Source organism: Argiope bruennichi, chromosome 10 (assembly GCF_947563725.1).
Source record: "Argiope bruennichi chromosome 10, qqArgBrue1.1, whole genome shotgun sequence".
Taxonomy (NCBI): domain Eukaryota; kingdom Metazoa; phylum Arthropoda; class Arachnida; order Araneae; family Araneidae; genus Argiope; species Argiope bruennichi.
In genome coordinates, this window is record NC_079160.1 from 105,828,349 (window position 1) to 105,847,738 (window position 19,390).

At 23.2% G+C, this 19,390-nt stretch overlaps 1 protein-coding gene across 1 annotated transcript in view; it reads right to left on the reverse strand.

The window, feature by feature from the left end:
* LOC129987695 (collagen alpha-2(V) chain-like) overlaps window positions 1–18,177 on the reverse strand; it is a 170,000-nt gene extending 151,823 nt beyond the window's left edge. Inside the window, exons 1-13 of the mRNA XM_056095646.1 lie at window positions 18,075–18,177; window positions 17,515–17,547; window positions 16,313–16,333; window positions 13,416–13,439; window positions 13,291–13,314; window positions 12,864–12,887; window positions 10,439–10,462; window positions 9,942–9,965; window positions 9,086–9,115; window positions 6,089–6,118; window positions 2,869–2,886; window positions 2,708–2,737; window positions 1,114–1,131 (exon numbers count right to left, since the gene is read on the reverse strand). Coding sequence (XP_055951621.1) covers window positions 1,114–1,131; window positions 2,708–2,737; window positions 2,869–2,886; window positions 6,089–6,118; window positions 9,086–9,115; window positions 9,942–9,965; window positions 10,439–10,462; window positions 12,864–12,887; window positions 13,291–13,314; window positions 13,416–13,439; window positions 16,313–16,333; window positions 17,515–17,547; window positions 18,075–18,177 — 403 coding nt within the window. The remainder of the gene's footprint in view (window positions 1–1,113; window positions 1,132–2,707; window positions 2,738–2,868; window positions 2,887–6,088; window positions 6,119–9,085; window positions 9,116–9,941; window positions 9,966–10,438; window positions 10,463–12,863; window positions 12,888–13,290; window positions 13,315–13,415; window positions 13,440–16,312; window positions 16,334–17,514; window positions 17,548–18,074) is intronic.
* Window positions 18,178–19,390: the final 1,213 nt, after the last annotated feature.

Sequence of the window (19,390 nt, forward strand, 5' to 3'; positions counted from 1 at the left end):
CAGGAAACCGGAGAATTAAAACATACTACATATATTCTCTTTAAATGGAACAATTTTTTCCATTCGAGAAATGTGATATTATAAGAAAATACTGTTAATTCGTAAAAAATTAATAACAAATGAAAAAAATATTTCTCATCGATTCAGTGTTTTATAAATTATATTCATATTAATTTTTTTATGTTAGATGTTTCCATATGTCAGCATAAATAATGTAAAATTTGATTTTCACGATTGAAAAAAAAATGTTATCTGAAAATTCTATTAATTGTTTTTTATGAGTCTTTTGACACTATTATTTTTAATTTTATCAATTAACATTAAATCTTTTTTACAAAGGTAATAATAACTGAAACTTTTATAGACAATAAATTCATGCAAAAAAAATCCGATATTGATTTATTAACAGTTTTAATGTGCAATAAAATTTAAAAAACGATGATTGATTACATTTGTAAAAAGTGAGTTGCAATTTCAAATAAAACTTTTTTTTATTTAACACAAAAATGCAAATTTGTCTCCTAAAGAGGTTAAGATATAGAGCATAATTTTGGTTCACGCAGTACTAAATTACCCCCCCCCCAAAAAAAAAACTAAAAAAACTAGTTGTTTAAAACTTAAAGTTTCAGTTTATACTAAAAGCAGTAACTATCGTATTCTATCATTTTAAGTGCTGCTAACTGCTCATTGATTTCAAATATTTTAGATACCTAAAATTATATTTCATTAAGTTTTTCTTTCCTAATAAATGAAACAAATTAATTGTAACAACAAATTTTCTGTTAAATAATTTAAAACTTTAAGATATTGGGATTTATTTTAAGTATCTGAAAAAATTCGATTATTTAATTCTCAAGCTTAACTAATACATTAAAAAGATTATTCTTTAAGGTTTTAATTTGATCTTTGGAGATTTTAAAAGAAATCTTTTATTGAATCTCTTTTGTACATGAGGAGTAGGATGTTTATAGAAATGATAATAATAACCTCATGATACAAATGTACCAGAACGTATACAAATACCCACTTTTTTATTTCAAACTCTTTAAAATAGTTATAATCTTTCAAATTTGCGTTTTTAAAACAACTATTTAAAAAAAATTTATTACATACGTCTTGGTCTATGTCCACCTGAAATAAAGATTGGTTTTCGTAATATAAAAAAATTAAGATTTCTAAATAATTTTAAGAACTTCTAAGAAATTTTTAAGTTAATATTTGGTTTTTAATTCGGAGAAATTTTAATGCAGGAAAATTCAGCATTTGGTAATAAATTGTCCGTTCCATTCATGCATTTCTATCAAATACTTTAAATATTTAATTTGTCAATTTTTCAAATAGTTAGACATTAGTAAACTGACTTGTATAATTTAAGAAAAAATTATATTAGAATTGATTTTGATAATTCAAAATTTAAAAAAAAAATTATTGTGCAATTTATTAGAGCGACAGAGATTATTAATTTGAATTTTACCTGTTGGGTCGGAAAAGAGAAAACAACTTTAGTTTTATATTTCGTGTGTACTCAAAGAAAGAAAATCCGTTTGATCATTTAAGAAATTGTTCAAAAATGACTGAAAACGATTTGAATGATAATCAAAATTCATCAAATATGAACAAACGATAAAATTATGACAAACAAAAAATTCGAATTTTTTTCTTAAGGCTGTCGAAAATGCCGATTATTAAAAAAATGCCAGATAAGGCAACAATTTATAATAACATACAAAACAATATTTCTGATAGGAATAAAACAATATTTCTGATAGCAATAAAACAATATTTCTGATAACATATAAAACAATAATATTTTTTCTAACTTTGATTATGAATGAATAAATTTTATTTAAAAAATATTCCGTATTTTTCCAGATCCATCTGAAAGTAAATACATTTAAGTTACTCAAACTGTTTCTGTGATATTATTTTCTCAGAAATGCTTATTCCAAACTATATTTCTTTAGAATTACAGATACAATAAAATACGAAAAATGCCACAAATAACTTTTATTCATTAAGTTACCAGTTCTATTGACATCTCTTTTTCAAATATATTATTTCATATCTTATCAGCAATTGGATTATTGCATAATCAATCATTATTGAGTAAATATAATGCATAATCCCCATTTCAGAATATAATTGTACAAATCATTCATTACTACTTTACTGAATTAATTTTTGCATAATTTTATAAATTCTAAAATAAAAATATTACAAATTCTTATTTCTTATTATCAAACTAATCTGAATTTTTTTATATGTGACATATATTAAAAATATTTTCATCATGAAATTATACAATGATATATGGAATATCTTTCTTACCGTGTATTTTTTGTGAGTTTGTATTCGATATTAGTTTAACGGTTATTAGATTGTATGACTAAATAAGAGAATCCAAATTTTCATTTGTGTTCTCTTTGGATTAATATATGCTTGTGTTATTTCTGACTGGTAATTTTGGACATGCAGAACAAATGCAATTTATCCCTTTGTGTCCAAATTTAAATCTTCATGATTGATCCCACATACCTATTGTTTTATTGAATTTATTAAAAGTGATTTAATTAAATATGTTTCTGAAATAGATCAATGATTTTCAAATAATAATTTTTCTGATAAAATAATTTAATACGATAATATTTGTATTTTACATAAATTCAATTCTAATTTATTCAGTCTTATTTTAAAATTGATTACTTACTCTCTGGTTTTTCTGTGGGGATTTTGAAAGCTGTAAAATAATAAGATGCTAAACATAAAAATAATCTGATATTTTTTAATTAAAATTATTTAAAACTGTTATAGCCATTAAAACTTGCGTTTTTTTTTTAAAAAAATATTACAATAAATATTATTACATACGTTTTAGTCCAACTCCTTCTGAAATTAAATATTGGTTTTCAAAATATAAGTAATGAAATATTTCTAAATAATTTTAAGAAATTTTAAGAACTTTTTCTGTTAATATTTAGATTTAAGTTTGAAGAAATTTTGATGCATAAAAGTGATACAAATTCAGGAAAAATTCTTAAATTCTTTCTTTTTTTGTTCTAAATTGTCAATTTGTTTCATTCATTTCTGTCAAATATTTTTTTCTTATATCTTTACAATAATAAAATTCTTGATGGTTAGAAAACTGATTTTTATAATTTAAGAAGAAATTATTGTATAATTGTTTTTAATAATCGAATATTCTTAAAGAAATCATTCAAAACTGTATTAGAGAAACATAGAATATTAAATGAAATTTTATCTGTTGGGTCTGTAAAGAGAAAGGGGTACTAGTTTTTTTTAATGTTTTTTCAAAGGAAGGAAATTTATTTGATCATGCAAGAAGTCTTTTAAAAAATACATGGAAATGGCATGAATGATAATCAAAATTCATGAAATCTATATATTGGAAATGGTTCCCATTTCATGTCTTTGCAGCAATTCTTGATAATAATTAACCACTTTGATAATAATTAATCCCCTTAATGTTCACATTAAGAAAGCGAAATACAGCGATAATAGGAATTTTACCCTGTTGCTCTTAAAATTATTAGCTCTATTGGTTTTATTCTTCCATAGAGTTCACACTTTAAATGTTATATAGTAAGTTAATTCTGAATGGAGTTTGATGAAATTGTATTTTTTAAATTTGAAATGATCTTTTAAGAAAGAAAATAAATAATCTGTAATTTTTATGAGAGCATAATGTAATTTTGGAATCCTCATTAAACAATATATTTTCTCAAATTAATTTATTAATTTACCATTCTTAGTTACAGAATAATTAATATAATTAATCCTTGTATGTTTCTAATTACCCTAAATAATAAAAGATAATTTGAGACACACGTTTCGATTTCTGATAAAAATAACAAACTGAAATTAATTTATTATCTTACCGCTCTTTAATTTTTGCAGTGTTATAATTAACCCTAGCATGTTTCAAATTATCCTAGAAAATAAGAGATAATTTGGGACAAACGTTCTGATTTCTGATCATAATAAAGAATTGATTTGTAGAGTATATATTTAAAATAATAAAAAAAAATTATTATTTACTACTTCAGATTTATTTTACTGCCTATTTCCAAGTACTCAAGTTTTTTTTAATTTTATGGCATTTTTAATAAAAATATATTCTGTTTAATGAATTATCACCTATAAGTTAACTTAGGATTAAGATGAATTATCACCTATAACTAAACTATATTTAAATTGAAAAATTATAATCATTCCTTTTCTGAGTCTTATTGGGAATGGGCGAGAAACGGACGTTTATAAAAACATCACTTATCGAACATTAGTATATTCGGAGGAAAAATATATAAAATTTAAAACATACTTAAAATTTAAAAGCATAAAATTCAATTAATTTTTATCTTACTGAGTGAAAAAAAAATTTTTCGCCACAAACGCATCTGTTAGCTTAACCTTTATCTAAATCTGGTATCAACGTTCATTAAGTACCAAGATAAATTAATTTGTAGCCAATTTGCGCTCTTTAGACCTCTCACATTCAAATGACCATGTTCAGTTCCATTAATCTCAAAGAGGAAGGATTAATGGTTAACCGTTATGGCAATGCAAATTTATTAAAAATTCTTCAGTGATTCATTTGAGTTATCATTTTACTCGCCCCACTGACTTTGCTTCTTATTGAAAGTTGTACAAAATCATAATTTTTCTCCCATAGTGTTTTCGCCTTCCTTGGCATCAATTTCCTTCATTTCTTCTAGATCTGACATCAAACAACACCAAATCATTGTTAAAAACTAGTTTTTACACGTGGAAATATTATGATTTTATGTCACATGATCGATTCCTTAAAATCATTGTTGCTAATATATCCTAAAATAGTAAACACTATTTGGGCACAATTTATTATCATTTTTCTAAACTTTATATCGACTCCTATCATATAATATATTATATAATATACGAAATGTTTTGGTTTTTATTGTATTAAATACATATTCCTAACTGTCCCAAGACAAAAACATTTTGGAGCAATTGAAATCCCTTTCCTCCTTATGAGAGAAAATTTAATAAATGAATATTAAGATTTTCTTATGATCGATATGTTCAGCATTTCTTGTAAATGAGTAAATGTATCAACATACCTTACAAAGGACCGATGCAGGGAATAAGTAATGAGACTTATTAAAATTTTAGTTGAATTTTTTTTTGCTTAATTTGTTACTAAAATAAGCAAATGTTAGGCAATTTCTCAGGTTAAAACTAGATTTTATATATTGCTTCCTTCTAGAGTGTGCAAAGAAAGAACACATTTCCCAGCTCATTAAGATTTCACATGTGCGTGCTGTAGTCACTGTTCCCAATTACACTCATTGAAAATATTCATGAGGAGAACTGAGAATCGCCGAGTATTGTGTTCGGCAGAATACTAGGCAGATATATTTCTAAGTTCAAAAATATTTCCAAAATTCAATTTGTTTTCTTATTTATATATTACATATACCAGTACCAGCTAATGCGCAATTTTAGCATTTTTTATCAAATTAATTTTGCTATACTTATGTAAACAAGGGTAACATAAGAACTTCTCATTTATTAACAGAATGTGTTGCAATGAAATTTCTTAAGTTTGAAAATTAATGTATTACAAAGTTTAATTTTTTATTATTATTAAACAAATCATTATAAATATTATACATGGCACTTGCTAAAAATAGTTTTATTACTGTCTAATTATAAATGATTGTCGGAATGCATTTCTGAAGATTTTTGTTTGCAATTTGTTTAAAGATTACTACATTATATGAATTAGCTATAAATATGAAGTTTTTTTTTTTTTTTGAAATTTATGTATTCTGTGAATGAATTTATTGTGTGTGATTTTATACTGATTAGAGATATATCTCTTCGCAGCTAAAGTCAAACCTTTACAAACGATTCCACATAATCATTGTTTTGTAAATTTATTAAAAATGAATTAATTATTTACGAATCTGAAAATTCGATAACTTTAAATTAATTGTTAATCTTTCAAAATAGTTTAAAACTGCAAAATTGTTCCTTTATATATTTCAAATTATAATTTTTTTATTGTATTCAAAAAATAAATACTTACTGTCCGGTTTTCCTCCCGTATCTTTTCCACCTAGTGAATAATAAGAGGATAATAAAGACACATATTAATATGTTCATTATTTTATGAAAATAATTTTCATGCTTTTAAGCATTTTATTTATTTATTTCCAAGATAATTTCTTTCTATTACACACTTTCTTATATTAATTACATATTTTAATTCTTACTAATAATGCTTTCTTATTATAATGAATTTAATTTAGCACTTTCGTAATATAATTTTGTAATAATTCTGTAGTCAGCTTCTATACGATATTGTTTTAATGACTTATTTATTTTACTGAACACTAGGATATTAAAATTATATTATTTGTGCTTTTATATATTAAACATTTATATTTATGTTCTCTACACAGGGAACGTAAGGGGTGATTTAAGGAAACATAGGTATTTTATGAGAAATTGGTAACGTATAGAAATGATTATTTGTCATTGAATCAAGTGTTTTCTAAAATATATTTGTATTGATTTTATAGCTTATTATTTATGTTAGCATAAAAAAAAATTTAACTTTTTAACAGTTACAAAACTCTACTACCTTTCTCTTGATACAACAGATGGCGTTACCTAACATCAAGGTGTATTTTCATTGATCTTTCTTGGGGGTCATTATTAGATTGTATACTAAGTGAGTATCGTGTATTTTCGTGTTCGTGTTTGTTTTGTCTTGTTAAATGGTGAACTTAGAAAATAATTAAATAAATGTTCCTGGAACTCGTCTATTACTTTAACCTATAGCATAATGGAGTTATAAAGAGTTCCATCCCTCTACAATTTTTAATAATATGAAAATTAAATCGAGTTTCTACAATATCAGCTACATTATTAGAAAGCAGCGGCTATATAGAAAAGAAAGAATATTTAGATTTGAGAAAAGTTTGAAACAACAGAGGCAAGCCCACTCCAGTATGACAAGTATTTAAACTTGACAGTATTGCAAAATTTCAAAACACTGAAATGGTTTGCAAAGTTCTGTAGATAAGAAAATAACATACCTTATAATGATAAGAAATTAACAACAACATATCGGTAATCTAGAATTGTTTTCATTACAAATACGTTCTGTATCTATTTTTTTATTATTGCGATTTTATTCTAATAAAGAATAATAGTACTAGTTTCTAAAAAATGAAGCATTGTTGTTCTTTTAAACAAAAGTATTTAAATTTTCAAAATTTATCAAGGATTACATATATCAAGTAAATATGTTTAATTAATTACATAGAGCGTTCTACTATTTCTTCTTTTCAAAATGTATTTTGTCAAATGGGGAAATGGTAATAAATATTTATTTTATATGAATCCTTTTGTCCGATGTTATTTATTGTTTTCTCAAGGCAATTAAAACCTATTCTACTAATTATAGCAATTTTTTTCCTTCATTCAGTACAACAAAAAATCCCACATAATTTTTATTTTGAGTTCCAAGAATTGTAATTGTTCATAAACTTATCAAAGAATGCCTGATCAAGTATATCGTTATAGTTTTCTGAAACCTGACCTCAACTTCGAATAAAAATTCAAATATAATTATGAAAGTTATATAATGAAAGTACATAACTTAGACTGAACACAGGGTTGAATTGCCTTCACACAAAAATAATTGAAACTTTTTAATTTGGGGATGAAAACTTACGAGTAAAGAATATCTGATTCTAAGCTTTTAAATGTAGATAACTGTTCATTAATATTAGTTACTACATAAATGCAAAAAAATATTAAATGAAATTTTTATCTTGCAAAATGTAAAAAGCAAATGTATTACAACAAATGTAAGAAAAAATAGTCTGCAAGTCATAACCCAAGTTTAATATACATTTGGTGTAACTGAAAGAAAATTGAAAATAAGAAAATCTTCAGCTTAAACGATGCTGAAAAAATATAAAGAGTTTTTAAAATTTCAAATTAGGCGATTAATTTTTACGAAAGAAATAAAAAAGTATTGTATCTTTTAATACCACTTGTATACATTTTTCATAAAGTTTTATATTTTTTATAAAACTTTTTACCTTTAATTTAAAACTTTTCTACATATTAATTGCATGTGCCTTTAAATGAAACAATTTTTCTCATTATTTGTTTTTAATTTCCGTTTTTTATATTTAATATCTATTTATGATTTTATAAAAAAATTCGAAATACGTCATTCTAGATTAATTTCTTGGATTATATTTTTCCATCGGTTTTAAAAATGTAAATAATATTTTCTGTTTACACCAGACGATTTATATTTCAATGTTTTTTATTTGAAAAGTTCTATGAGTATTAATTTCTAACATAAGATGTTTTTCCTATCTTTTCATTTTCAAACAAGAAATTTATTTTGTGATTACGATTACTTTCCTTTTCATCCTAGAGAACTACCTTTTGCAATAATAATACATACACAACACATTAATATATATACAACACAGTAATTGCATATATAGTACAAAGTAATTACTTTTACATTATTCATTTATAATTTGCCTATTTTATTTTTATATCAAAATGTGCCTTCATAAAATGTTTAAACATGCAATTTTTCTATAATTCATTTTATTATATTCTTGAATTTGTTTTGAAATATTTTAAAAGGTTCACATGAAATGTATTTATAATTTACAGAATTATCTAAACTTATTTTTATTAGAAATACATTTTGATATATATTTCCGATCTGTAAATTCCAATAAAAAGAGAACTTAAAAAATACAACTTAATATCAACTTTTCTTTTCCAAAGAAGATGAAGTTTACTATCATTTATGAATTTTTTGCATCAAAATTGGATTATTATCTAAAAATTAGTCATTTTTAAAATTCATTTAGTTTTAAATTTCTGTATTTGGCAGATCATTTGATTTTCTGCTATATCAATTAATATTTACAAAAGGATTAGAGAAAATACACTTCGCACAAAGCTGCATATTTTTTGCAAAAATTTATTATTAATATGGAACCATTGATTCTATTTATGATTAACGAAAACTACTTACCTTCCAGCAATGGAATAAGATTCGACAAGTCTGAAATATGAATTTCATTATTATTATTTATACTTTCATATGATTAATTATTTAAAGATGATATGATGTTAGGATGATTTTCAACATAATACATTGTAAGGAATGCTAAAGTGACCGAGGAAATGCACTAAAACCTTCTCGCAAAAATTGCTTATTTTTTCTGGAAAAGATTTAGAGTGTGCTTTTATATATATACAAATGAAGACTCTATATCAAATGTATCAGCTTTTGATAAATGAAAAAAAAGTACAAAAAGAGAATAAATATTACCTTGCTAATTAACAATTACCAAATCTTGATCAAAGAAATAAATTAATAACAGAAAAAAGAATCTTTATCCTGAATTTATATATAATCTTCATAAAAGTAAATAAATGTTGACATACTAAAATTTCTGCAAACTATAGAGTCAATGCACAAGAAAGTTAATAAATCAAGGCAAACTGATTTCATGGTCTCTATATATCATTGCAAAATATGTTGCAAATATTTTCCTGACGAATCTCAAAATTTTTAATTTCAACATTTTGATTGTCCTGAGCATTTTAATTTCCCTTAGTAAATATTTGATTCTGTGTGAAAGTGCCTAGTCATGTTCTATAACGATTGGAAGTGTTTTATGAAGACAGTAAAATTGAAACATGCTTTATGAAATCCCATTAGAAGAAAGAGAAGTTGGTAACAAAATAGAAGAAGAAAAAAAAAAGACTGAAAAAAGAAGAGATGGAGAAATAATAATAAACTCATTATTATTTCTATAATAAATTTTCTGTATAATATTTTCATTTTTAATTAAGATAGTCATATTTTGTTTCTGATAACTTACCTAATAATCCTCCTGAATCATCACCTGCAATAACAATATTTTTAAATACATTAATTAAACATAATTCTAAATGAATTATTTTTAACTTATTATTAGCTTTTAATTACCATTTCTAATATATAATATATAATTCTCTGAATTCTATTTTTGAAGTTTAATCCTCAGAAAGTTTTAATAGATTTCATAACATTTTACATCATTTATTACACAACTTTATAATTTACAATATATGTCTATGATCAATATTTAAGGAATAAAAGTTGCGGTCAAGAATTTTGAGACACCCTGTATAATTGAAACTGTTTTAAACCATTTTAGAAAAATTCACAAAGAACTGCATGTTATTCATTTTATATGAGTTTTTATGAGAAAAACTTTCTATATATACGTATCACTTCAGTAAATTCTAACAAAATACAAGAAGTCAGAAAAGTATAATCGTTTCATTTTTTCACTTTTAAATAAGATATACGTATTTTGCGATTAAATTTACTTACCTCCTGATCCTCCAGAATCATCTCCTGCAATAAAAAAATAGATCTGATTACACATAAATTTTAATGAATTTTTTTCCTTATATTAATTTATAATGTTCGCTTTTTTATTTTTAATATCTAAATTTGATATCAAAAAATTTCATTCTTCTATACTTTCTTATATATGCCCTAACTTTTAAAATATTCTGAAAAGTCATTCCATATTATTTATATTTTATTCATTTTCTATAAGTTTTTGTGAGAAATATATTTTAATATATATTTTTGCTCTACAAATCCTAATAAAAAATTGGAAAATAAAAGTAAAATATTCGTCTCATTTTTTTTTATTTTGAAGCAAGGTATTTCTTTTATTATTATAATTATTTACCTCCTGATCTACCTCAATTTTCACCTGCAATAATAATATGTTTAATTACCAACAACTTTTAATGAAGTTTTTTATTAGATTTTAATATACTTTTATTATATCTGTTTCAAAAATAAGTGAAAAATTTTATTCCGGTATAGATTCTTATATCAAATTTTTCAATATTTTTAAAAAACATTTAAAATATTAATGTTTAATGTTTAAATATTTTATTAAAATTTTCTCTTAATCTTTATGGAAAATGCATTCTCCAAATTGTTAGTTTCAGAATAAAAATTGCCCAAAGTGTTTTTAATTTTCCTCAGAGCAATTGTAATTCTGCGAAAAATGAATTATAGCACCTCTGAAATTATATTTATTGATTCCATTAGAGAGAATACATATTAGAAAATTATTTATTTGGCTGAAAGGCAAGGTTTATAAAAAGTTAGGAAGAAGAAGAAGAAAAAAAAAGATATATAAAGAGAAATAATAAAAGAATACTCGTTTTATCTCTTTATTTTATGTAATATTTTCCTTTTGTTATCATGTTTACTTACTTCTTACACTATCAACTGCTTCCAAATATTAAAACCTCAAATCTTGTAATTAAATTATTCCATTCCTGTTATTAGCCTTTTTTCTTTTTTCTTATATTTAAGACATAATTCTCATTTTATTCAAATTTTGAAAACTGCCATTCTAGTGTAATTCCTCAGATTATGTCATATAAACTCTTTTATAACATTTGAATATTTACGCCAAACAATATGCTTTATATTAATTTTTCTACTGATATTTATCTGAAAAACTTTTTAATATATAATTCCTTTCAGTAAATCCAAATAAAAAAAACAAGAAATAGAAAAGTGTATTCGTCTCGTCTTTTCTTTTTTAAGTAAGATGCTTTCTTTAGAATTAAGATTTCTTACCTCCAAATCTACCAGAACTACCACTTGCAGTAATAATCCGTATAATTGCATATAGCTTTCGATGGAAATATTTTTCTTATCATTAATTTTTCCTTCAGTTTTTATATTTAATGCCTAATTCAGAATTCTTAAAAATTTCACAACAAGGAATTATTTTTTCTTATTATAAGTTTTTAATTTCCTTTTCTTATATTTAATATATCATTCTATTTCGAAAAATATTATATTTGTATAATTCCCTTTATTATAGTTTTCAGTCTACTTTAAAACACTTAAAAAATTTCACACCAAATAATTAAGATTTTATTCATTTTTTGTAAATTTTTCTAAGAAAAGCATTCTAATTATATTTCCATTTTCTAGAACTAAATAATAAAATATAGTATGCACGCTGATCTTATCTTTTCATTTTGTAGTAAGATAGTTCTTTTGTTATTGTGATTATTTACCTCCTGATCCTCCAGACTTTTATTATTAGTTTTTTACTTCCGTATTTTATTTAGAATATCTAAATTTGTTTTCATGAAAATTTCGAATTTTCCATTGTTCTGTAATTTATTTTATTACATTTGTCAATCCCTTTTGAAGTTTTACAAATATTTCATACTAAATGATTTATATTTTATTCATTTTATCTAAGTTTATCGGAGAAATATCTTATTATATTCATTTTCCATCCATAAATTAGAATGAAAATAAATTCAAGAAATAAACTTTGTATAAACTTTGCATTTTCGAATAAGATAATTATGTTATGATTATGATTACTTACCTCCTGATCTTCCAGAATCATCAAAGGAAATAATAATACATTTTATTACAAATATCTCTTAGTGAAATTGCCATTTTCTTGGTAGTCGTTTTTAATTTCGTGTTAACAAAATTTCAAATCTCAATATTTATTAATTTTTTGGATTATATTTTCTTTATCCATTTTCTTATCAATCTTTATTTATATTTTCTGTTAAAGCATATAAAAAATACGCACACGAAATTATCTGTATTTTATAGTTTAAGCTATAAGTTTTTGAATAAAAAGTTCTAATATATATTTCTTTTCATAAATTCAGGTAAAAGAATAAATAAATAAACCCATCTTTCCATTTTTAAGTAAGATATTTCTTTTATGATTATGATTACTTACCTCCTGAATTTCCAGAATCATAATCTGCAATAATAATACGTTTATAATATTAATTATACATACGTTCGAAAGTAATTATTTGTTCTAATTATTAGTATTTAATCATAGTTTTTAATATTTAATATCCATTTCAATAAAAAACTTTCAGTAAAAAAATTTTTTAATGTTATTTTGGTATATTTTTGATATATAATTCTTTTAAATAAAATATTATATGCGATTCTTTATAATAAAAATAAAATTCTTTATACTTTTCGATATTTTTAAGTTATTTAAAAATTTTCACAACAAAAGATTCATATCCTATTAATTTTGCTAAATTTTTATGAGAAATACGTCTTAATATACACTTCCGTTCTGTAAATTCTAATAAAATAGACGATTTGTTTCATCTTTTCATTTTCAAACAAATAGTATGATTACTTACAGTCTGGTCCTCCAGGACTACCATCTGCAATAACAATACATTGCCCATATTATTTTCACATACCATTTAATGAAATTATTTTCTCATAATCTTTTCATTTTCAAAAAAATAGTATGATTACTTACTGTCTGGTTCTCCAGGACTACCATCTGCAATAACAATACATTGCACATATTATTTTCACATACCATCTAATGAAATTATTTTCTCATAATTTTTTAATTTCTAATTTTATGTTAACAAATGAAATTTTTATCGATATGGCGAAATATATCGTTTTTATATAATTTTTTGATTATAATTTTCAAAGGGTTTAAAACATTTTTTAAAAAATTATTCACTCCAAAGACATGGGGATGTAATAACATGTGAATTATTTCGCCTTTCGGTTATTTGAAATGATTTACTTTGATAATATAATTAATTGTGCAACCGGTTTTGTAACATCATAGATTAATTTTTAAATATTAAAGATTCCGAAAAAGTATTTTACAGTCTTATCGGAAATTTTTTTTCGAAAATATGTATTTTTTATGTACAAAAGATAATAGAGAATCAATATCAGATCCATTGACTTTTTAAATTTAAATTAATTATAGAAAATGTGAAGAACTAACACCTTGCTAATTGATTATTAACATTTCAGAACCAATGAAATTAGCGAAAAAAATTAATCATCGAACATTTTGAATTCATATTTGAATATCATAAAAAGCAATAAACATTACATACAAAAGGTTTTGCAAACATTAGAGTCGATATACAATCAGATCAACGAATTAGGATAATCTGATTTCATGATTTCCATATAAAAATATGTGACACCTTTCTTACTGCAAGACATTTTATCAATAATTTTGAAATAGAATATTCTCACACATTTAAACATTCCTGATATAAATTTAAATTATTAGTTTCACCATTTTAATTGTACTAATTTGTTTCAGTACTCTTTTGATCAAGTACGCAACGAATTTATCATGTTATTGCACAATTGAAAGCATTTTTTATGAATACCGTATAAAGGAAGTATGATATATTTATTCGATAATTCTGTAATATTACTTTAAATATTTTAATTTTATTAAAATATTTAATGTGAAAGGTTTTAAATATTTTAAGGTTTCTTAGAATAATTAAGGTGAAAGGTTTTAAATATTTTGAGGATTTAAAGTATAGTTTGAAGGTAGGAATGAAGAAACCCTTCCCTAATAATGATATTAACTTTGCTTTAAAAAACTGACATCATTTATAATCATTACATATCACTGACATCATTAATAATTTGTTAACAGTAAAGAATCATTTCTATAATAGTAAGTAGTAAGTAATAGTAAATAGTAAGATAATTTTTTTAAACGTTACATTAGTCTAGCCAAAGTAAATATTTTTTTATTACTTTCTTTTCTTTTTTAGATAATGAAAACACACACACACACACACACACACACACACACACACACACACACACACACACACACACACACACAGACCCCATTTTTGGAACGAAATACATTTATTAAATGCGTTTTCTTTTAATTGTTGTCATCTCATTGCGTTAAATGATTTTTTTGTAAATAAACTCTATACTTCACACCAAAGAAATCAAATTCACAAATCAAGCTTCAGTAATTAAAATATTTTTATATATATTTTTTCGGTTTTTAATTTGTGTGCTTCTTGAGATTTAATGTAACACACAATGATATAAAATTAAATATAGCTTACAATATTTTTATTAGAAATTTTGCTTCATGAAACCAAAAAATACGTTTCGATTCAGATTGCTATTTTACAAAGTGATGATACTGACCAAAATTCGACTTTTCGGGTTTTAGTTTAAAGGGGTTTGGGCAGGTGTACATTTCGGTTATCTGAACTGTGCTCAAATGCGAAATTAAATATATTAACCCGTCAGTGCTCCGTATATCCATTAAGCAAAACGTTTCATTACCATTTATAAGTTTCACATAGCTGTTCCAAAAAACAATAATGAGTGTTTCGAAATCCTTTCTTAAAAATTGCTTTTTGATGAAAGTTTCTAGAAAAGATTCGTATATTGCAATAGCAGCAGAAGGATTGAATTTAAACTGGAGACTTGGGAAAATATCAAGATGTATGAATAATTCTACTATTAAAAATACTATCAAAGGTATCTTTTTTGCCTTGGAAAAAATATATTAGTAAAAAGTTAGTCTTTTATTTTTATGGCAGAATTATTACTATTGCAATGAAAAACACTTCTACTGAGATAACTCAGCTCCTGGAATTCCTGAAAACGAAATCGGAACTTTTTCGGCGAACTTTGTGATATGTGGTGTTACAGCTCCATCGCATATGTTCATACTACAAATACTTCATATAATTCTGTAAATAATTTCAACTAATTAAATGTTTTAGTTTTTTTCAGATTGGCTCTCTTCAGTGTTGATGACTGATTGATTTAATTTAATAGCAACTCGCATTAATATCGATTCGAACTTTCAATGTTTCATTTCAGCGCGAAATTTTTGAAATTTTACGAAAGATAATAAAACGTTTTTAAAAATGACTTTTATAAATTATATGTAGCTTTTCAAAACACACGTAACTTTTTTGTAAAAAAAATATATAAATTCATACATGCTAAGGTTAATAAAGCTAATCTTTATAGCTAAAAATAAAAGATATTCTTTACTTACTACCTCCAAATTCCATTATAAATGAAAAAAATATTAAAAATTTTCTGAGATTTGTTTTATTTATAAATTTCAAGAATTTCAGCTAATTTCTATGCAAATTATGAGTCATTTTTTACTGTATTATAATATATACAGATTATATTTTATAAATTTTATTTTAATTATATTTTAAACTGAATATTTGATTGCAAATGATTTACAATTGACTTTATTTCATAAAACATGTAGCAGCAAAGGTTTTTTTATTTGTATTTCCTATTACTAAGTTAAAGCGATAACATAAATTCGAGTTTTATACTTTAAAATCCTTTATTTTTATTATTCTGAATATTATAACTTACCATTTGGTCCTGGTCCACCATCTAAATTAAATAATTTCCCATTTATTATTTACTTTTATTCTTTATTTAAAAATATTTTTCTTAATTCAAACTAATTAAATTTAAAACTTAATTATTTCTTATTAATAAACGAATCTGCGCCTTACATCTGTACAGTTTATGATAAAAAGAATTCATTTACTTACAAATTGAATAAATCAAATAAACATGTAGTGCAATTTATTATTAAATACTTGCAATAAAAAATTTTTCATAGAGAAAAATTTATCTTTTTAATATGTTGGACTTCTATCTTAGATGATATATGATTCCAATCGATCTGAGTTGTGCTTCTATCACTGTGGAATTCGTTACAGATAGGTGGTTTAATGATTTGTATTCTAAACCAGGTATTTGATTGCAAACGATCTATAATGAATATAATTTCATAAAACATTTGGAATGCCACAATATATAATTTATGTTTCTGATAAATAATTTAAAGTGATGATATAAATTTTTGTTTTATATTTTAAAATGATTTACTTTTATTATTTTAAACATTATTACCTAAGTTTTGGTCCTGGTCCACTTCATAAATAAAATAAGTTCCAATACAGTATTTGTTTTTATTCCTTTAAATATGTTTTTTTTAATATTTAAAGCGTCAAAATTTATCAAATTCAAAATTTAATTATTTTTTACTATTAAACAAATTTGTTTATTTTTTAAATATAATAATTGATGAAATTATTTTTTCATTGTGAAATTAGATAATTTAGGGAAGATCAATGCCATCGTGAGTTTATTGTGAGTTCTTTATCATTTTAATGTTTGAAACGTCATGTGAATCAATACAATTTTTCAAAATTTTTAATTAATAATCTCTAGAAATGGAAGTGATATTTCGTGATTGTCTTTTGAATTTGTTCAGACCAAATTCAACCATTTTCACTGCAATCAACTGCCAACTTTACAATCGAATTAATATAAACATTTTGTTGTATAATTTATTAAAACTAATTTATTCATTTAAGATTTAGAAATTATTAGAAAGTTTTATCCAATTGATATAATATTTCATTTAATATATTTTTGGAAAGCAAAAATGTCTAATTTTTCAATTTTATTTACTTTTGCATTCTGTTAAAAAAAATTTTGATGACATTTGTATATTTCATAATTACAAATTCTATTTTTTTATGTTAAAAATGATTACTTACTTCCTGGTCCTCCTCCTGGTCCTTTTCCGCCAGCTAAATATTTATAAAAAATTCATTTTATTTACGATTGTTATTCAATGAAATAATTTATTTAAATTATCATATCCAAAATTATTTGCATCCAATATTTATTTTTTTAAATCTAAGATTATCCTTTATTGTTGGACATTTTTATTTATATTAATTTCAAAAGCTGTTTGATAATAATTTTCTTATTTCAATGAGTCATTTCAATAGGTTATTTTTAGGAATTGTGTAAGAAGCACAAGGAAGCACTTTTGTGGCACAAGGTAATATAAATTTTTCATCAATTTTCTCTACAAATAGAATTTCAGTGAATATAATATAATTATAGATATTTTCGGTGTTTGAAAAAGACAATTATTCGTTTTATATAAATAATATTTTAAGATAAATAATTGATTATAATTCGAAGCCGTTATCAAAAAAAATTCACATTGAATATAATTAACTTAAGTAGAATATTATATTGTTATGAATGTAAATATGCAATTGTTTTCTTATATTACAAGAATATAAGAAATAGAACAAGATATTACAAGAATATAAGAACAAGAAATAGAATTCTGTTTGGCCAGAGTCATACTTGAAACCAGCTATAAAGCCTAAAGCATCAATGTGATATTTTTCATCACCCACCATTTATCTAAAGAATTTATTTCCATTTTTTCATTACAACTTTTCTCACCACACATTTTTATTTTATCCTCTCAGTAATTTTATATATGTACAGAATTTAAAGTTGAATTTTGAAAACAAGTTAAAATTCATGTGCAATAAAAATGACAATAAATATTTAAATTTAAACAGAATGTCAATATATAAAATGTTAAATTCCTTAGAAAATTTGCTATTGGAATGTTCTGTTGATGAAACAATGTTAAAATTTTAAATTCTTTATGTAGGTTAAATTCATGTTTCCAAATTTTCTTTTCTCAAATGGGAAAGACGCTTATAATTGTTTTACAAACTGTTTCTTCCTAAATCCATTCAACTGAATTTTTATTTCCTCCTGAAGTAACATTTGAAAATTCTAATGAATCGATATAACAATACGCAATTTTTTTTCTTAAAATCATTGAGCTACAAAGTCAACATTGCTTATTTTCTGTTTGAAAACAGAGAAATTTGCAGATAATTACTTCGAAAGATACCTGATAAATTATCTAAATTGAGTGCTCTGAAACTTGATATAATATTTTTTTTAACTTAGAACAAAAATTTATATGGCAGAGAAAGCATATTGTTTGTTTTGATTATTAAATTTTACTACTGCATTATGGTTCTTAATGTTAATCAGGAACTTTATATTTAATTTATTTTTCATATGGTAGATGTCTTAATCTATATTTGATAATACAGAAACCCATTCATTAATAACTGCTAATATAGATAAGTAAGAAAATTTTAGATTAGCTTTTCAACTAGTCAAATAGAATATAATTATTAAAATTAGTCTAATTGTTATAACATAATTAAATTAAAAATTAGGGTTTAGGGAAATAAAAATATAAATTCAAAATTCCCAAATTTATAAAAAACACATTTAAAAATTTCTAAAATTATTAACATTTATTTAAAATCTGAAAATCAGACTATTTTTGGACGTACTTTTTGATAAAAAAAACAATTGTAATTGTGATTTTATAGTTAAAGAAATAGTAAGTCCATTCTATGAGTACATCTTCTAATGTAAAGTTTTTAAACTACATTTCTTTTCTTTCCAATTTCAAATTTTTAAAATACTTAATTTTGTAAATATTTTTACTTACATCCTTTTCTATGTTTACCAGAAAATATTTTTTTTGTTTCATTATTTTAAGAAAATAGATAATTTCACGAATTTGTTATATTA